Genomic DNA, 18,639 nt, shown 5'->3' with positions numbered 1-18,639 from the left:
GCACTCCTGATGCAGACTTTGCCTGCTGCACTCCTGATGCAGACTCTGCCTGCTGCACTCCTGATGCAGACTCTGCCTGCTGCACTCTGATACAGACTCTGCCTGCTGTACTCCTGATACAGACTCTGCCTACTGCTCTCCTGATACAGTCTCTGCCTGCTGCACTCCTGATACAGACTCTGCCTGCCGCACTCTGATGCAGACTCTTCCTGCTTTCCTGTGATACAGACTCTGCCTGTTGCACTCATGATACAGACTATGTCTATTGCACTCTGATATAGATTCTGCCTCTGCACTCTGATACAGACTCTCCCTGCTGCACCATCTAGTCTGTCCTACTGAGTCCAGCTGCTGCTCGTCACTTGGTCTGTTCTGGAGTGGCACCTGGCGTTCATCGGGAGCCAAGTCGAACCTCTCCATCAGAGGCTCTAGTGAACAGTTTGGTACCTCGCTTAGTCACGCCTCTCCAGGGTCTCCGGGGTCCATGGAACAGTGGTTCCACAAACCACGTCCATGACCGTGTTCCCTCGCAGGCAGGGTCCTCTCTCCTGTTGTACCAGTCGGTGACCCCTTTTGACATGTAAAGCGCAACTGAATCAATGTCGCTGTCACAGTAATAATAATTATAGTACTTGTACTCTCGGTTAATTGATGGCATTTCCCTTGTGTCTACACCTAATTTGATGTGTTTTGGCAGCTTTTGGTCCCGTTTCTAGGTGTTGGATATGCATTTTTTTGGTCCCCCCATTGACTTCTATGGGATTTAGAAATGTTCGACAAACATTTGGCAAATAAATTCGGCGAATATCAATTTGTTCGCTCATGCCTAAACATAATCAAAGAGTTTACAACCCATGTCACTGTAGCTAATCTCCCTGGATGTGGATGGTATAGAAAAATTGATGAAAGTTTGCTATGCATGATAGTCTGGATGGTGGATAAGCAGCCCCAATCAAGTTGCAAAGAAATTCAAGCTGTCCTGCAGGTAAGGGTGCATAAGTTTCAGCACAAACTATCTGTTGACATTTTACTGAAATGAAACGCTATAGCAATGGACCCAGGAAGACTCCACTGGGTCAGAGACATAAAAAATCTAGACTGCAGTTTACCACAATGTATGTGGGTCAGCCAAAATCCTTCTGGGAAAGCATCTTGTGGACAGATGAGACCAAGATAGAGTTTATTGGTAAAGAATATCATTCTACTGTTTACTGAAAAAGGAATGAGACCTACAAAGAAAGGAACACAGTACATATAGTAAACTAGTAGGAAAAAATGTATGCTCTACTGCAAAAGTTCTTTGAGATGCTCTGAAGTAGGATATAGTCTTCAATAAAATAGAAAATACTTTGACACTCAACTTGAAGTATGATGCAATAATTTTATTAAATCAACCCAAATGAAAAGGCAGAAAAAAAGACATCTAATGTTTTGGCCAAGCATGGCCTTTTTCAAGGTATATCTGTACAGAGTTAACAAAAAACAAACAATTTAGAAAAAAATTGGACCAATAGTACAATAAGTAAATAATATGACGAGTTATAATACCAAATCTATATGACAGGAACACAATTATAATAGTGGGTAATCCAGAGAGTACAGTGAATCCCAAGAAAAGCATATATGGTCAGTGATAGTATCCCTGTTGCATAATAGGTCCAAGGAAGAGGCTAAAAAATGTAGACAGTACATAAATGAATATACTGTTATTAGCATGTCAAAATGTCTAAAATAAAGGAAGGATGACTCAAAAAAAAAGAAAAAAGAGGGGAGGGAAAACAAGTAGAATAAAGTAAAATGAAATACAGTTGTGCTCAAAAGTTTACATACTCCGGCAGAATTTTTACTTTCTTGGCCTTGTTTCAAAGAATATGAATGATAACAAAAAAACTTTTTCTCCACTCATTGGTTGGGTGAAGCCATTTACTGTCAAACTACTGTGTTTTCTCTTTTTAAATCTTAATGACAACCAAAAATATCCAAATGACCCTGATCAAAAGTTCACATACCCCAGTTCTTAATACCGTGTATTGCCTCCTTTAACATCAATGACAGCTTGAAGTCTTTTGTGGTAGTTGTGGATGAGGTTCTTTATTTTCTCAGATGGTAAAGCTGCCCATTCTTCTTGGCAAAAAGCCTCCAGTTCCTGTAAATTCCTGGGCTGTTTATCATGAACTGCATGCTTGAGATCTCCCCAGATTGGCTCAATGATATTGAGGTCAGGAGACTGAGATGGCCACTCCAGAACCTTCACTTTGTTCTGCCATAGCCAATGACAGGTCGACTTGGCCTTGTGTTTTGGAGCATTGTCATGTTGTATCTTCCGGGCTGATGAGTACAAACGTTTGAACACAACTGTATAAGCTGAAACACTAGTAAAAGGAAAGAATGTTGCTATTATAAATCAAGAAAGTAAGGAAGCAAAAATCAGTCACTTCTGTGTAGCTGCTGGGGAAATACCTGTCAGTGAAGGGGTCCAAGAATCCTGCTGTATGACTGACTCCTGTAGGCTTGAAGGTGACCGAGTGCAAAAAAGAGTGCCCTTTAAGGCACAGGGTTGCGCCCGGGTTTTGGTCATGTGATACCAGTCATTTGATGATGATGAAGCTTGATTGCCGGAAGTTCAGTGCGCAGGTGCTGCTCGTGAAGAGCTGAGCGGTGGTGGAGATGCCCGAACAGAGGGAGGAAATTAGCAGTTTAGATTCTTGTGAGGCACAAGAAGTGCGCATGTGTGATACACGTCATTTATATATACAGGAAGCCAGAGGTGTAATAAGAAGAATGAAGGTAAAAGGCAGAATAGAGGTTGAAGAAAAAAGAGGGAGAGCGGTGTAATGTCGAAGATCAAGTAAGAAAGATAGGAAAAACAAGACAGTAGGGAAAAAAGGGAAGGAAAAAATAAAAATAAGAAGTAAAAAATAAAACTCAATAATTGAATAAATAAAATGAAAACATAATAAAAAGGGTAAAGAAATAAGGTTTAGGTAAGGGAAAAATAGGTGAACAAAAAGTAAAAATAAAAAGGAAAGGGAAAGAAGAAAAAGGAAAAGATAGGGATATAACTACCTGATGATTAGGTCAAGTATAACTATGAAGCTTAGATATATAAAAAACATTTAGTAACTATTAAAGGACATTTCATAGCACTTCATTCTTCCTATTTAAACTTCAAAGGGACAGTGTCTTCCTGGGTGTGAATTCAATAGAACTCTCGTTCCTTAAGTTTTTTAATACGATCACCTCCCCGTCTGGACAGAGGTATATGTTCGATGATTTTGTACCAAAGTTGGGAGATAGAGTGCCCCAATGCAATAAAATGGGCTGGAATGGGCAGCAGGGTACGTCCACAACAATTTGTGGATTTTTGTTGAGAGATGCGGTCTCAGATATGTTAAGTGGTCTCTCCAATATATCTGAGACCACAAGGACACTTAATAAAATAAACAACAAATGAGGAGTCGCAAGTGTAAAACCTTTTAACAGGGAAGTGTTTCCCCGGGTAAATGAGTCTCCGTTAGTGATGTTTCAGCACTGAAGAAAGTTCAAGCAAGGGAATGTGCCCTTACGGGGTGTGGAAAGTGCCCTTTGTTTTAGTCGAGTGAACAGAGACCCTATATCTGCCCTGATCAAGTGATTTTTGAGATTTCTAGGTCTTTTATTACATAAAAGCAGTTTTGATTTGAATTTGGGAATATTAGGGCATAATTTATATAACAGACCCCAGTGTTTCATGATGCACTGATTAATTTTGACAATGAATGGGTGCTACGTGCTGACAAAAGCTGTCCTGCTTTTATTATTATACTGAGGATTGCGCCGGTCACTGGGTTTCACAATATAGTTGGGATAACCTTGCTGATGGAATTTTAGATCTATTTACTGATTTCTAATAGTTCGATTGGAATCATTGGACACAATATGCTCAATTCTGCCATGTTGTGTTTTGGGGAGAGATTTCTTAATGTGTTTTGTATGGCAACCGGTGAAGTGTAATAAAATAAATATATAATACAATATAAATAAAAAATAGTTTATTACACTTCTTTGGAGAAGGTACCCTTCAAATGTGAGACCTGGAGGTTATAAGAAGCTTGTTGAAGGTTATAGGAAGCAATTGATTGCAGTTATTTGTTCTAAAGGGTGTGCAGACAAATATTAACTTGAGGATGCCATCAATTTTGTCCAGCTCATTTTTGGGGTTTTGCGTGAAATTATATCCAATTTGATTTTTTTTCCACGTTTTTTGTGTTGTTCCATACACACAAAGGAAATAAACGTGCATAACAAAATGTGTGTAATTGCAATAATTTTCTGGGAGAAACAATTTCAAAGGTGCCAACACTTTCGGCCATGACTGTATGAATATATATATGTAAAGTTTTACAACAACTCCAGGTAAATGGCCAAAATACACTGCCTCTAGTTCACAAGATCCCCTCCCCGGGGCAGTAGTTTCACTGCCTTTGTACCAGGCAATACTCACTGTCTCCCAACTTTTGGTTGGCCCACAGATTTCATATATCCAGTCAGTATAATCTGTATTCACATTCCACGCTCCTCCAGACAACAGCTAAAATGATAGAAGCACAGATATCCAGGAGCAATATTCCCTAAGAAAGTTCATCAAATCCAGACGAAACATCACACAACTGTAGCACATTTATCCAGCCAACCAATCTCCAAACTCCATAAGCTCATCAAGAGAATGCCAAGAGTGTGCAAAGCAGTCATCAAAGCAACAGGTGGCTACTTTGAAGAACCTAGAATATAAGACATATTTTCAGCTGTTTCACACTTTTTTGTTAAGTATATAATTCCACATGTGTTAATTCATAGTTTTGATGCCTTCAGTGTGAATGTACAATTTTCATAGTCATGAAAATGCAGAAAAATCTTTAAATGAGAAGGTGTGTCCAAACTTTTGGTCTGTACTGTATAAACAGATATGAAATATGATGACACAGCACCAAAATATTAAACAGAGGATGCAAAGCCATTTGCACGCACACCCTGTTGGTCGAATTAGGTAAATTGAGTAAGATAGACAGCTCCTCAGTTCAGCTGAAAGTGCAAAAAAAACTTCTAAAAAACAGTTGTGTGCATATACCCTTATACATTCCTGTTTATTGTAGCAGCTCCTTCTTTTTTCATCCAAATTGCACCAAATTATTTCTGTGATCTTATGTGTCCATTCCCTCCTTTTTTTTACTTTTGTCTGAAAGAGTTCAATGAAACTTTTATAAACAGAAAACTTTTCAATTCCAAACTGTCATTATTCAGGCTTTGGTCTTCTTTTAATTAAAGAAGGCTAGCACATTCAGAATTATGACAGATAAATCTTTAAAACAAAGAATTGCACCCAACTGATGGCTAACAATAAGAAAGAGATGTTAACATTGGCTATTTTGGTCACCATTTAATCAATCTGTATGAATAAACATTCTTTTAACATGAAAAAAAAATCTATTTTACTTGATTTAACAAAATATTATAGACATGACATTAATACAATATAGTAATTATTAATAATAGTAAAATTAAGGTGTCTGTTTAGTCGAAGGATGTTTAAAATGACATTTACAGCTAAAATTGTTTTAGACACCACCAACTCTATGTGACTTTTCCCTGCATCTGACCCTCACCTAAAAGCATCTAAAAGTCATACAGCATAATGCTTTGAATTAGAAAGAAAGAAACTCTTTACTCTGTATGAATTTGTTGGCTTATATAGGTAGGGTCCACAAATTCTCTGCTTCCAAGACATTGAATCCATGCAACATATATCTGTAAAATATTCTAACACTATGCATGAGTCCTAAAAGATAGCCTCATACTTCTCTTTTTATACCAATTACTTTGTTTTACTACAAAGACACATCAAACATACATTATGGATGAATAAGGTTTTTAGAAATGATTACATCTAAAATTAGTCTAATGTTTCCAAGCAATCATATAATTTGTATGATAATACAATATATTGTATACAAGTCTACTACATTATAGAGGGTGTTCATTCACTCTTTGCAGACAATGTATTTGAATTAACAAAAAACATCTTTTCTTCTTACAGTTAATAGACTGATACATAGCAGATACCTGTGATAAAAGTTGCCATTTATATACAAACAATAAATCATTACAATGATTTATTAAAGGGTTTTTCCCTTGAATAACGTACCTTTTAATCAATATATCTTGAAATAATGTTTCACAATTGGATGTGCTAAAAAAATGTTCCTGTGCTTAGATAATCCTATAACTGTGCCTCGGCTATGTACTGTTTGTTGCGTCCAACCATATACAGCTACTCCAGTTGATGGTGGGTACATACCGCAGCTCATGACCAGGGTAGATAGCATAAGCCACTTATCATAAGTGAGCATACTGATGAAACAGCAGGAGTTTGCAACTGTTGCTTTCTGGGGAAACATATTTCCTTGCCTGAGGTAACACATTTCCCGGCCTGAGGTAATGCAGGAGCGAGTGTTTCTGCCATGTCGCCCGCCCTCTGAGCTTTCCCTAAATCATGACAGTAACATAGGAGCTGAGCTTATATGTCACAGACTTGATTTATGAAAAGCTCACAAGACTTGTGACTTTACAGTAACACTTACTCCTGTGTTAAAACAAGGAAATGTGTTGCCTCAAGCAGGAAAATATGTTACCTCAGGTGGGGAAATGTGTTACCTCAGGCAAGGAAATGTGTTTCCTCAAAAAGCAGCAGCTGTGAGCCCCTGCTGCCTCATATTTAGGCTCACTTATTAAAAGTGATTTATGCTTCCCCACATGGCCAAGAGCTGTGGTGGTATGTGCTGACCATGACCTACAGTAGCCCTGCATGGTGAGAAACAGTCATTACACAGTACATGACAGCGGCAGATTTATAAGATTATCTCAGCACAGGAACATTTTTTTAACACATTCAATTGTGGAACTTATTATTATTCCAAGATCTATTGGGTAAAATGTACTTTTTTCATATAACATCCTGTTTTAACATATTTCTTGTATCAATGAAAGCAAGGAACTAAACACAAAACTCGAATTGTGAAATATGATTGAAATTTGGCTTAAATATCGCATAAATATGATAGCCTTGTCATTAGTTGTATTTCACAGTGACTAGGAATTTATTAAGCTTTCAGAAACATTTCCTCGTGGGACAGCAGTTTTCTTCTGTGCTCTGCAAGCCCTGTAAGAAAAAAAAGAGTCAATTACTGTATAGACTTTGTGTTTATAAAATGAAGACAAATTGTACATATAACGTAAAGGGCATAGAATGGTTACATGAACGCATACAGATTTTTTTCCGCAAACAAAAATCTATGTATCTCTAAATATTCCAATAAATTTTCATGCATATTTTCTACTTAAATATTATATTCCATATGATTGTATGAAAGTTGGGTGATAGCAATATTGGTCCTTTGCTTTTCCAAGACATATTTTGCACTGAACTTTAAAATTAGCAAACCATTTTATTTTCCAAAGCTTTCATTATACATTATTTTGAATGATCTCAGTGTACATCATAGCTTTTATTTATAGTGCAAATAGTTTAATAAAATAAAAATAAAAAGGATTTAGGATTGACAATAAATTAGTAATCAAGTCAATTGTGCTGTATTGGTAAGCATAAAATTACTAACATTTATAGTTGGTTGTACAAAGAATTAAAATGCCTAAATGGGAAGTTTGGTCAAAAGAGCTAATGATTCTTTTAGGTAATAAAAACCAGATCCTATCACATCAAATTAGTTGACTGGCCTTATTCAGTTTGAGTTACAAGATATGTATCATAATTATGTTTCTCCTATTAAATCTATTATAAAATCCAAAGCAAAGCTGAACATCGTTTTTATTAAAAATATTCTATTACTTTGAAGGAGAACATACATTGGTGCAACTGACAGGTGCCCAAGATGTAAAGGGGCCCACTAGCACTTCAATCACAACTTTTGTACTGCAAGGCCACATGCACACGTTGAGCATTTGGTGAGTTTTTTACCTCAGTATTTGTAAACCAAAATCAGAATTGGGTGAAAAATACAGAAGTGGTGACGTTTTTCCATTATACTTTTCCTCTGACTGTTCCACTCCTGGTTTTGGTTTACAAATATTGAAGTAAAAAACTCACCAAAATACTCAACGTGTGCATGTGGCCTAAAGCTACGTTCCCACAATGAGCTTTTTGGTGAGTTTTAGATGTTGTATAACAGCAAGGATTAGATATATGTGACATGCAGACATAGTGCTGTTACAGAGCGTGACATGCAGAAGTAGTGCTGTTGCTTTAAAAGCATTCAGAAACTATTAGAAGTAACACAAGCACAGGAAATAGGAAGTGTTGTGCTCCAGAAGCATCCAGCAACTAGAGGGGTTAACACAGTCACAGAAGAAGGGGAGTGTTTAGGAGAGTCCCAGGGGGATTGTGGGGAAGTTGTTTACTGTCTGGTCAGAGCTGAAGAGAAAGGTGGCTTATGATCTGTATCTCACAGAAGGCAAGGGAACAGAATTCAGTTCAAGAGGGAAGCTAATCAAAGGTCAGTTAGACTCCCTGAGCTAACTGTGTGGAGTAGTATCAGCCAGGAAGATAAGGACTGGAAGGAAGCCTGTCATAGAGATCATCTCCCTCATCACACCCTTCCCCCCTCCATCTCCATGCAGGATAAAGAATGCTGTGTACTATTGAGTCCTTGTGAAGGAAAAGCCTGTGGTTGTGTATGCATTAAAACTGTGCTGTACTGTGCTACCGGATAATAGACTGTGTACTGCTGTGCTGCAAAGGAGACTGTACTGTTATTAATGGAGCCTGTTGCTCAAAGAGACATTTGCGTTGCACTGGCCGTGCCTCATTAAATGTTACTGTTCTAACATTTATGAAGACTCTTGTCAGATGTGTCTGGTCAGCAACTGAATCTATTGTGTGCCTGAGAGAAGCTGCAGCCTATGGTCGCCCTGAGTAACAGTTCCCCCAGGACTCCAATGAATTCATGAAACCAGTCTCGTCCCTATCTGAACTTAGGCGGCGTGCGTGTAACTTATATAGTAGATCAATAAAACCTTACTATTAATTATATCAATTAAAATGGAGGCTTTGTGTAATATCGAACACAAATAATATAATGATAACTAAACACACATAAAGGTGCCCAATTAACCAGTGCAATTAATAAAATGGTTCAATCTCACCCTTAATGATATCAGAGGAGGCGATTCATGGATTCAGGAGGGAACAATGGCCATGCAGATAACCCTAGATTCCCTGTTGTGCCCCATGTGCGGTCTCCAATCTTGACAAGATGCTTAGACCCTGCTTCTTTGCCGTGCAGCACTCTTCTGGTTTATAGGGTGTCCTGTTACCATAAGCTTCTACTTATATGTTCGCTTTTTCATATTTATAAGAGGTCTCATACCTTCTGACCCCCTATTCTATTGTCTCCATTCTATTTATTGAACTCCCCTCTATAGGTGGCTGAAACACGTTGGGAGGGTATAATTAGGGACATCTTCAGTGTGAGAGGACACTTGGCCCTTGTCAGAACGGGAGACCACACATGGGGCATGACAGAGAATCTAGGGATACCTGTGTAGCACCCCGAGGGCTCGGCTGCTACAGGGGTATTGCACCTCGAACCAGAGGTGTGATATTCCACTCCCGGGTAAGGATGGAGTGTGGACTAGGTCTCAGTAAGCTGCATGCACCACACACACCCCATTTCCGAGGGACAGGTCAACGGTGCTCTCACTAGACAGAAGTGCAGGCACGACAGCATCTGTCCCTGGCTGGAGTGGGGCGGGGGGTGGAATACCCAGTGGTGTAGGAGCCGATAGGGGAGGGTCTCTGGGCATAGGTAGGAGCCCATTGGTTGCTAGTCACCTGGGCTCACACATAAGGGAGGTATATAAGGTGGGCACCATCTTAGAACAGTGTTGAGTCCAGTTCTGTTCAGAGAGGAGTTCAGCCAGAGAGGGCTGACAGGGAGCTGTGGCTCAGTCTGTGCCCAGCTCCAGAGGCAGGCCTGGAGTGGAGGCCAGAAACAGCAGAAAGAGAGAGGAGAAGGAACGGAAAGGAAAGTAAGAAAGGAACTGGAACAGAGGAGAAAGGAAGCAAGGAACACAGAGAAAGGCCCAGAGACACGAGGACAGAAGGAACCCCATATGCCCAGGAGATACAGGGTGAAGGGTTGGCAGAGCAGGGTACCGGAACCCAAATTGGTGGAGGCGACTAATCCTCAGCCAAAACCGGAGGTTGTGACCACATCTTGGTGCGACCCATCACTACATCCACCAGGAAAGCATACCACATAGGGTCAGGGAAACCGGAGAGAGGTTTCGCCAACAGAAGGCCCGAGGAAGCTGGACAAAGGTGGGTCACTGGTGGGGACGGCCAGAGAAAGGAAAGGAAGGGAGCCCTGTGCCACGCTCTGGAATTGCCTGGGAGTTGGTCGAGCCCCTTGCCTGGTGAACGCAGCACGGCTCAGGCGGTCCTTCATGTGCACAAGTGACCTGGATGAGAACTGTGAGTAAAGCATTGTAAACTGCACCACAAGTCTCTGTGTTTCATCGCCGCACCAGCACCATCTGTACTGGGATGCTCACACCATCACTCCCATCATCCACTCTAGCTGCCCTGAGGCAATACTTCTCCCGTGGGGAGTTATTCCATACTCGGCTGCACAAATTAAATCAGCCTCAGCGGTCTGCAGCGCAGCGGCGGTCCCCACTGACTGCAATCCAGGGGTGGCGTAATCGGACATTGTTATTACCTAAGACTGCCACTGGTTTGACCACCCTGGGCACGGACCGGGTCACCGCCACGGAAGACTACAACCCCCAGCGATCCGGTTCCGGGTATCCCCTGCACAACACAGGCCCATGGGGCGCGTCAACTTTGGCGTAGTCGGCAGGATTCAAACCAACCCGTCACCAGCGGGTATTGCGTGCCTGAAAAAGACTTTTGTACTTACCTGTGGTGAAGTTTCCCGCCGTCTGGAGTCGTTTCCCGCCATCGGACGCCATCTTGGGCCGTTTCCCGCCATCTTCTACCGTCTTCCCGCCATTCGCAGCCGCTTCCCGCCATCGGACGCAATCTTCGGGACGCCACGCGGGAAGAAGAGGGGCGTGGACGCCGAAAGCGCGCGAGATCCGAAGCTCCACCCCACGCACTGACGCTGCGTAAGGTCCTGGAAGGGAGAGGGAGCGACGCTGACGTCACAGGAGCGCGACGCAAGGTCCTCAACAGCGACGATCGACTGCGGAGCCGCGGCCTACGGAGGAAGATCATCGCAAGGTAGGCCACGGTCCATCGGGGGGGAGGAAGACATCGGGAACGGAAAGCTAGATGGCGGACCGGCAGCAGACTAAGCTGCCCAGCATCGGCAGTGCCCCAGTCGTTGCAGGCCCCGACCAGCGCCAGTAGAAGACACGCGACGCAGGAGCGGTCGCGGGAGCAGGTAAGAGGAGTCTCCCTGTCCCAGACGCTGCCAGCATCAGCCTGCTCCCGGGCCCCCTGGTGGAGCCGCGGATCCCGGGCGATGCAGACACCGACCTGCTCCAGACCCCGCAACAAGCCCTGCAGCCAAGCCCTCCAGCCCTGGGCACCGCCACCACCAGCCCGCGCCCAGGCCCAAAGTCGCACCCTCTGACCCTGGGAGTCATCAACAGCGGCCTTCTCCAGACCCCGCCGCAAGGCCTACTGCACAAGGGTGCCAAGGGACAGTACGCCCTCCACGTTCACCCGCTCACGGAGGAGAAGCTGCGGTACCACCAGTACGAGGAAAGCCAAGAGGACCCGGATGGGTCTGAAGACTGCCCTCAGGAGGGAGCTCGAGGAGGACACCGTTACCAGTAAACGGTAAAATGGAACTGTTCCCGTTTGTGAAAGTGTGGTCCCCGTTGGGACAAATAGTGAACTGTTGACTGTTTAAAAAAAAAAAATTGCCCCTAATCCCTAACCAGGCTGAGGACTGTGAGCAGCCATTCTCCTATCCCCACTGGCCGAGGACTGAGAGTGGCCAACCCCTTGTAAATAGTTGCGCTTCTTAAAGCGCCCCCTACTGGTTTTATACAAGAACTGTAACGTCTACCTCAGGACGAATTAAATGGACTGTTGCACCTTTAAGAGAAAGTGAACACCTGGTCGCAAGTTGCACAGCGGCCAGAGCTCAAGAATGTTTTACTTAAAAAAGTTTTATATCGAAAAGTTTAATTTGCTGCTAAAAGAGTTTATGGTATTTTATGTGTGAGTGAAGAAAATCTTATAATATTTATTAATTTTTATACCAGTAACGTTGGAAAGAAAAGAGTACCTCCCAAAAAGGGACGAGTTTTTGGTTAATGTCTTATATGCGAATGCATTCTAAAAATTTGTATGTTTTAAATTGTTTTATTCTTTTCCAGCCCGAGGATTTGCTGTGATTTACTAGGGGGGAATGTAGCACCCCGAGGGCTCGGCTGCTACAGGGGTATTGCACCTCGAACCAGAGGTGTGATATTCCAATCCCGGGTAAGGATGGAGTGTGGACTAGGGCTCAGTAAGCTGCATGCACCACACACACCCCATTTCCGAGGGACAGGTCAGCGGTGCTCCCACTAGACAGAAGTGCAGGCACGACAGCATCTGTCCCTGGCTGGAGTGGGGCGGAGGGTGGAATACCCAGTGGTGTAGGAGCAGATAGGGGTGGGTCTCTGGGCATAGGTAGGAGCCCATTGGTTGCTAGTCACCTGGGCTCACACATAAGGGAGGTATATAAGGTGGGCACCATCTTAGAATAGTGTTGAGTCCAGTTCAGTTCAGAGAGGAGTTCAGCAAGAGAGGGCTGACAGGGAGCTGTGGCTCAGTCTGGGCCCAGCTCAAGAGGCAGGCCTGGAGTGGAGGCCAGAAACAGCAGAAAGAGAGAGGAGAAGGAACGGAAAGGAAAGTAAGAAAGGAACTGGAACAGAGGAGAAAGGAAGCAAGGAACACAGAGAAAGGCCCAGAGACACGGGGACAGAAGGAACCCCATATGCCCAGGAGATACAGGGTGAAGGGTTGGCAGAGCAGGGTACCGGAACCCAAATTGGTGGAGGCGACTAATCCTCAGCCAAAACCGGAGGTTGTGACCACATCTTGGTGCGACCCATCACTACATCCACCAGGAAAGCATATCACATAGGGTCAGGGAAACCGGAGAGAGGTTTCGCCAACAGAAGGGCCGAGGAAGCTGGACAAAGGTGGGTCACTGGTGGGGACGGCCAGAGAAAGGAAGGGAGCCCTGTGCCACGCTCTGGAATTGCCTGGGAGTTGGTCGAGCCAGTTGCCTGGTGAACGCAGCACAGCTCAGGCGGTCCTTCATGTGCACAAGTGACCTGGATGAGAACTGTGAGTAAAGCATTGGAAACTGCACCACAAGTCTCTGTGTTTCCTCGCCGCACCAGCACCATCTGTACTGGGACGCTCAAACCATCACTCCCATCATCCACACTAGCTGCCCTGAGGCAATACTTCTCCCGTGGGGAGTTTTTCCATACTCGGCTGCGCAAATTACATCAGCCTCAGCAGTCTGCAGCGCAGCGGCGGTCCCCACTGACCGCAATCCACGGGTGGCATGGTCGGACATTGTTATTACCTAAGACTGCCACTGGTTTGACCACCCTGGGCACGGACCGGGTCACCGCCACGGAAGACTACAACCCCCAGCGATCCGGTTCCGGGTATCCCCTGCACAACACAGGCCCCGGGGGCGCGTCACCTGCATACAAATATATTAATAGGATCCCATACACCCCCAAATCAGGGATATTGCTCATCTGAGTTTTTGATATTGCAGATTTTCTGCTGCATTTCTGCACCTTTTAAGTAAAATAGGTTACTTTTATTTTTTAAAAAATATGCAGAGTAAAAAACTCAACAAAAACTCTTTGTGAAAACATAGCCTCAAGGGCCCTGTTCTTACACAGAGTTCCTGTTCTGTCTGTGTCCGCCCCTGTATTACTTTGTGTATACCACTACTACTTAGATCTATTTGCACAAGCAACTGCATTTGTATAGTTGTATACAAAAAACACTCCCCTTGTTAATGACGCGCCCCTGGGCCTGTGTCGCGCTGCGATGCGCACGCGGGAGCTTACCCGGAGCCGGATCTCTTGAGGGTTGTAGTCTCGTGGCGGCGACCCGGTCCGTGCCCAGGGAGTCAAACTGAGCGGCGATGTACTAGCAGTAGATGGTTGGTGACTACGCCACCCGTTGAATGCAGCTATGGAGCTGCCGCTGCAGGGCAGACCGCTGAGGCCGGTGGAAGGATGGTGCAGCGTGGATGGTATAACCCCCAACGGGAGGGGTATGGCCTCAGGGCAGCCGACGTGGATGATGGGGGTAGCAGGAACCACTCAGAGACGGTGCGGTGTAGTTCAGGGTCTTTACTGGTGACAAAGAAAGACCCTCCCGGAGTACTTGCTAGTGATAGGGGCCTGGTCAGTCCTTGAGCAGATGGGATTTCCCCTGGCCAGGCGGAGTTGTAGGCCTTCCCAACTAACTGTACTCTTCTGGCTACCTTGCTAGAGGCGGGAATAAGTAGCCCACGTCCCTGAGTGTACCGTGTGGTGCTCACCCGTATGGCCGGTGACTCGGGGCCTTCTAATGGCTTCCGCTCCACGATGGCGGTGCTGGTCCCACGCGTGTGACCGTGCCTTCGGGCTTCTGGGCCAGAGGACCTGAAATCCTCTGCCGGACGGTTTCTGCTGCTGGGTAGGAGTTAGTCCCCACAGCCTCGGACTCCGGGTCCGGTTAGAAATCTTCAGTCAGGGCGAGCTCTGCAGCTGCCAGCCCCTGACTCGTTGTAACACTGCTCCCCACAGAGCTCCTGATGTTTCTTGCTATGCTGCTTCTCTTCTCTACTCTTGTTCTGTCTTTTTTCTCACTAACTCTGCCTCAGCCCCGGGTTTATATAGGGGAAGTCCTTCCCCTCCCAAGACTGGGCAGGAGGTGTGGCATGCACAGGATCCCTGACCAAAGGACCTCCCACCTGCTCTCAGACGTAATATCTCTATCACTGTGGCAACCAGACCCCTGGGGTGTCACATTCCCCCCTAGTGAAATTTAGTACTCCGGGACTAAACATATTTTTTTTTTTTAGAAAAACATAACAAGGTATAACAATAACAATACAATAAGAAAAACACATAAGATGGTTACGGCGTGTCCGCAACCGGGTGCAGTTTTGAAAAGCAAGGTGTCCATTTCACCAAAACAGGGAGACGTAACCAGGTAGGGGCCTGTCCTGCCCCGAGTCCTTAACAGTCTTTAGTCCATCCTGGGTTACGCTCCAACTATGTACAAGGATTCCCGGTAAATCCACCAAGGACTCCTAAAAAGAACTAGAAACACAAAATTATACACAAGCAACTATAAACAAGTAAACATATAAGATAGCTTAAACATTTAGATCCTCCAACGTGCGGGTAGCTGGCCTCTAGTGGCCCTAGTGGACCTACGGAGCTGACTGTCTGGCCCTGAACTACAGGGTGTAGGAGCTGTCAAGGGTAAACTGGGCAGCTGTCTATGGGCCCTCTGGCTCACTAGGGGTATGGCAGGCTCACTATAAGCAGAGGGTTGATTTTCCGGGTCTGCTTGTGTAGAGTCTTCTGCCTCCTGGACCGGCTGTTCTTCCAGCTCTACCGGTTGCTCCGTAGGTTCTTGGGATGATGGTTGGAGGAAGGTGAGTACGGGTACCACAACTGCACCATTGACTTGAGTCCAAGACCGAGGGAAGTCCCCGAGCACGGTACTAACCATATCTTCCCTTTCCTCTACGGGTCGATGGTCTTCTTGTTCCTCTTCAGGGTTCCTCAGTTGTTCGGGACACTTCTTCAGGTGGTCCCGGGATACAATGGCTGTGGTTTCCCCTCCGTCTTTACTGATGGTACAGACCTTCGGGTTTTCGTGGCTTGAGGGCAGTACGGTGTACGGGTCCTTCTCCCACTGGTCGTCCAACTTGTGGAGCCGTCTCTTCCTCTTCAAGACCTGCTCTCCGGGTACCAGGGGAACAGCGGGAGCATACTGGTTGTAAGTTTTCTCTTGTCTTTCCCTAGCCTGACAGAGACTTCGCTCCACGCTCTCCTGTACTCTCCGGTACTGCTGCTGCCTCTCTGTGTCCCAGTCTGTTTCTGGTGAAGTGTCCTCGGGTGTCAGGACTCCCATTTCCAGGTCAACAGGTAACTTACCAGGTCTTGCCCTCATTAGATAAGCCGGGGTACAGTTGGTGGAACCTACCGGGATGTGGTTGTATAGGTCCACCAGATCGGGCAACTTTTCAGGCCACAGACTGCGTTCTTCCAGGGGCAACGTTTTTAGAAGATCCATCACCACCTGGTTCATTTTTTCACAAAGTCCATTAGTCTGCGGATGGTAGGGTGTCGTCCTTATCTTCCGGCAGCCATACAGATTGCAGAATTCCTGGAAGACCTCCGCTTCAAAGGCAGGTCCCTGGTCCGTCAGCACTTGGTCCGGGTACCCGTGTGGACGGCAAAAGTGCTGCTGGAAGGCTCTAGCTGCTGTTTGAGCCGTTAAGTCCTTGACGGGGACGACAACCAGAAACCGGGAGTAATGATCCACGATGGTTAACGCGTAGACGTAGCCACTTCTGCTTGGGGTCAGTTTTACATGATCCAAGGCTACCAGTTCCAACGGTTGCCGGGTGACGATGGACTGCAGGGGAGTCTTCTGGCTGGCGCGGTCCTTCCTTCTCAGGTTGCACGGGCCACAGTCTCTGCACCACTTCTCAATGGTTCCCCTCATGCCTACCCAGTGGAATCGCTCGCGCAGCAGGAACTCCAGCTTCTTCCACCCGAAGTGTCCAGCTCCGTCGTGGTATGCCTCCATCACCATGGCTGCGTCTCTTCGTGGCACCACTACTTGCCAGAGTAATTCATGCGTCCGGGAGTTAACCATTCTGCGGCACAACTTCCCTTTGTAAAGGAACAGTCGACTCTTCTCTGCCCATAGTTGTTTGGCTTCCTCCGGAGCGTCTGGTTCAAGGCGAGCCTCCGGCCGAGTCAGCATCTCCTTCACCAGTCGGACGGCAGGGTCGCTGTCTTGCGTTTCCGCCCAGTTGTAGTGAGGTAAGGGGTTCAACGTAGCAGCCTGCTTACTCCTTACCCGGTGGGAATACTGGATAGTCCCATGACGGTGGAACGCAGGGAGTTCAATTTCTTCCAGTCCCTCCGGATCTTCTCCTTCGTCCGGCAGGTTGGGCATCCTGGACAGGGCGTCCGCGTTAGTATTGGAGCGCCCTGCCCGGTATTTGATTATGAACTCGTAGTTGGACAGACGGGCCATCCACCTCTGCTCCAGGGCACCGAGTCTTGCCGTGTCCAGGTGTGTCAACGGGTTGTTATCCGTGTACACGGTGAACCGGGAAGAAGCAAGGTAATGCTTAAAGCGCTCAGTGACTGCCCATACCACGGCCAGGAACTCTAGCTTAAATGAGCTATAATTCTCGGGGTTCCTTTCGGTGGGTCGCAGTTTTCGGCTGGCGTAGGCGATTACTCGTTCTTTCCCCTGCTGGATCTGGGACAGTACGGCTCCTAGCCTGATGTTACTGGCGTCGGTGTAGAGGATGAAGGGCTGGCTATAATCCGGGTACGCCAAGATTTCATCCCCCGTGAGGGCCATCTTCAGCTGGCGGAAGGACTCTTCTTCTAGCTCTTCCCATTTGAAGGGCGGCTTCTGGTTCTTGGCCTTCCGGGACTGGCCTATCAGGAGGTCCTGCATAGGCGCTGCCTTTTTGGTGAAACCGGGAATAAACCTTCGGTAGTAGCCTACCAACCCGAGGAACTGCCGCACTTCTTTTACGCTGGAGGGGCTTGGCCATCCCTTAATTGCGGTGATCTTATCGGGGTCGGGAGCCACTCCGTCAGCGCTCACCACGTGTCCCAGGTACTGCACCTTTGGTTTCAGGAGGTGACACTTGGAGGGTTTCACCTTTAGGCCGTAACTCGCCAGAGCTTCGAACACCTCCGCCAGGTGTTTCAGGTGGTCCTCATAAGTTTTGGAGTATACGATGACATCGTCCAGGTACAACAGGACCGTCTCGAAGTTTCTGTGGCCCAGACAGCACTCCATTAATCGTTGGAAGGTTCCTGGGGCGTTGCAGAGTCCGAACGGCATGCAGGTGAACTCACTAAGTCCCATCGGGGTGGTGAATGCGGTCTTCTCCCGGTCCGCCTCTGCTACAGGAACCTGCCAGTACCCGCTAGTGAGATCCAAGGTAGAGAAGAAGTTAGCAGATCTTAAAGCAGCCAATGACTCCTCTATCCTTGGTAAGGGGTACGCATCCTTGTGTGTGATACGGTTGATTTTCCGGTAATCTACACACATCCTCATGGTGTTGTCTTTCTTTTTGACTAAAACTAGCGGGGCTGCCCAGGGGCTACAGCTATCCCGGATTACCCCAGCCTCCTTCATGTCTCTAAGCATCCCCTTGGCGTGTTGGTAATGTGCAGGGGGTACGGGTCGATACCTCTCTTTTATGGGAGGATGATCTCCCGTGGGGATGCGGTGTTCTACCCCCTTGACTCGCCCGAAGTCTAACGGGTGTTTACTAAACACTCTCTCATACTCTTGAACCACCCGGTAGACTCCCTGTTTCTGGTGGG

The 18,639-nt window shown here is 46.0% G+C and overlaps 1 protein-coding gene across 1 annotated transcript in view; it reads right to left on the bottom strand.

The window, feature by feature from the left end:
* Positions 1-5,898: 5,898 nt before the first annotated feature.
* The window catches only part of GFRAL (GDNF family receptor alpha like), a 199,403-nt gene continuing 186,662 nt past the window's right edge, over positions 5,899-18,639 (bottom strand). Inside the window, exon 10 of the mRNA XM_073675429.1 lies at positions 5,899-7,195. Within this exon, the coding sequence (XP_073531530.1) occupies positions 7,126-7,195 (70 nt within the window). The 3' untranslated portion in view covers positions 5,899-7,125. The remainder of the gene's footprint in view (positions 7,196-18,639) is intronic.

This window comes from Phyllobates terribilis, unplaced genomic scaffold (assembly GCF_046119375.1).
Source record: "Phyllobates terribilis strain yellow unplaced genomic scaffold, ASM4611937v1 Scaffold_3__8_contigs__length_932513732, whole genome shotgun sequence".
Classification (NCBI taxonomy): Eukaryota; Metazoa; Chordata; class Amphibia; order Anura; family Dendrobatidae; genus Phyllobates; species Phyllobates terribilis.
This window is presented reverse-complemented; position numbering and strand designations above follow the sequence as displayed.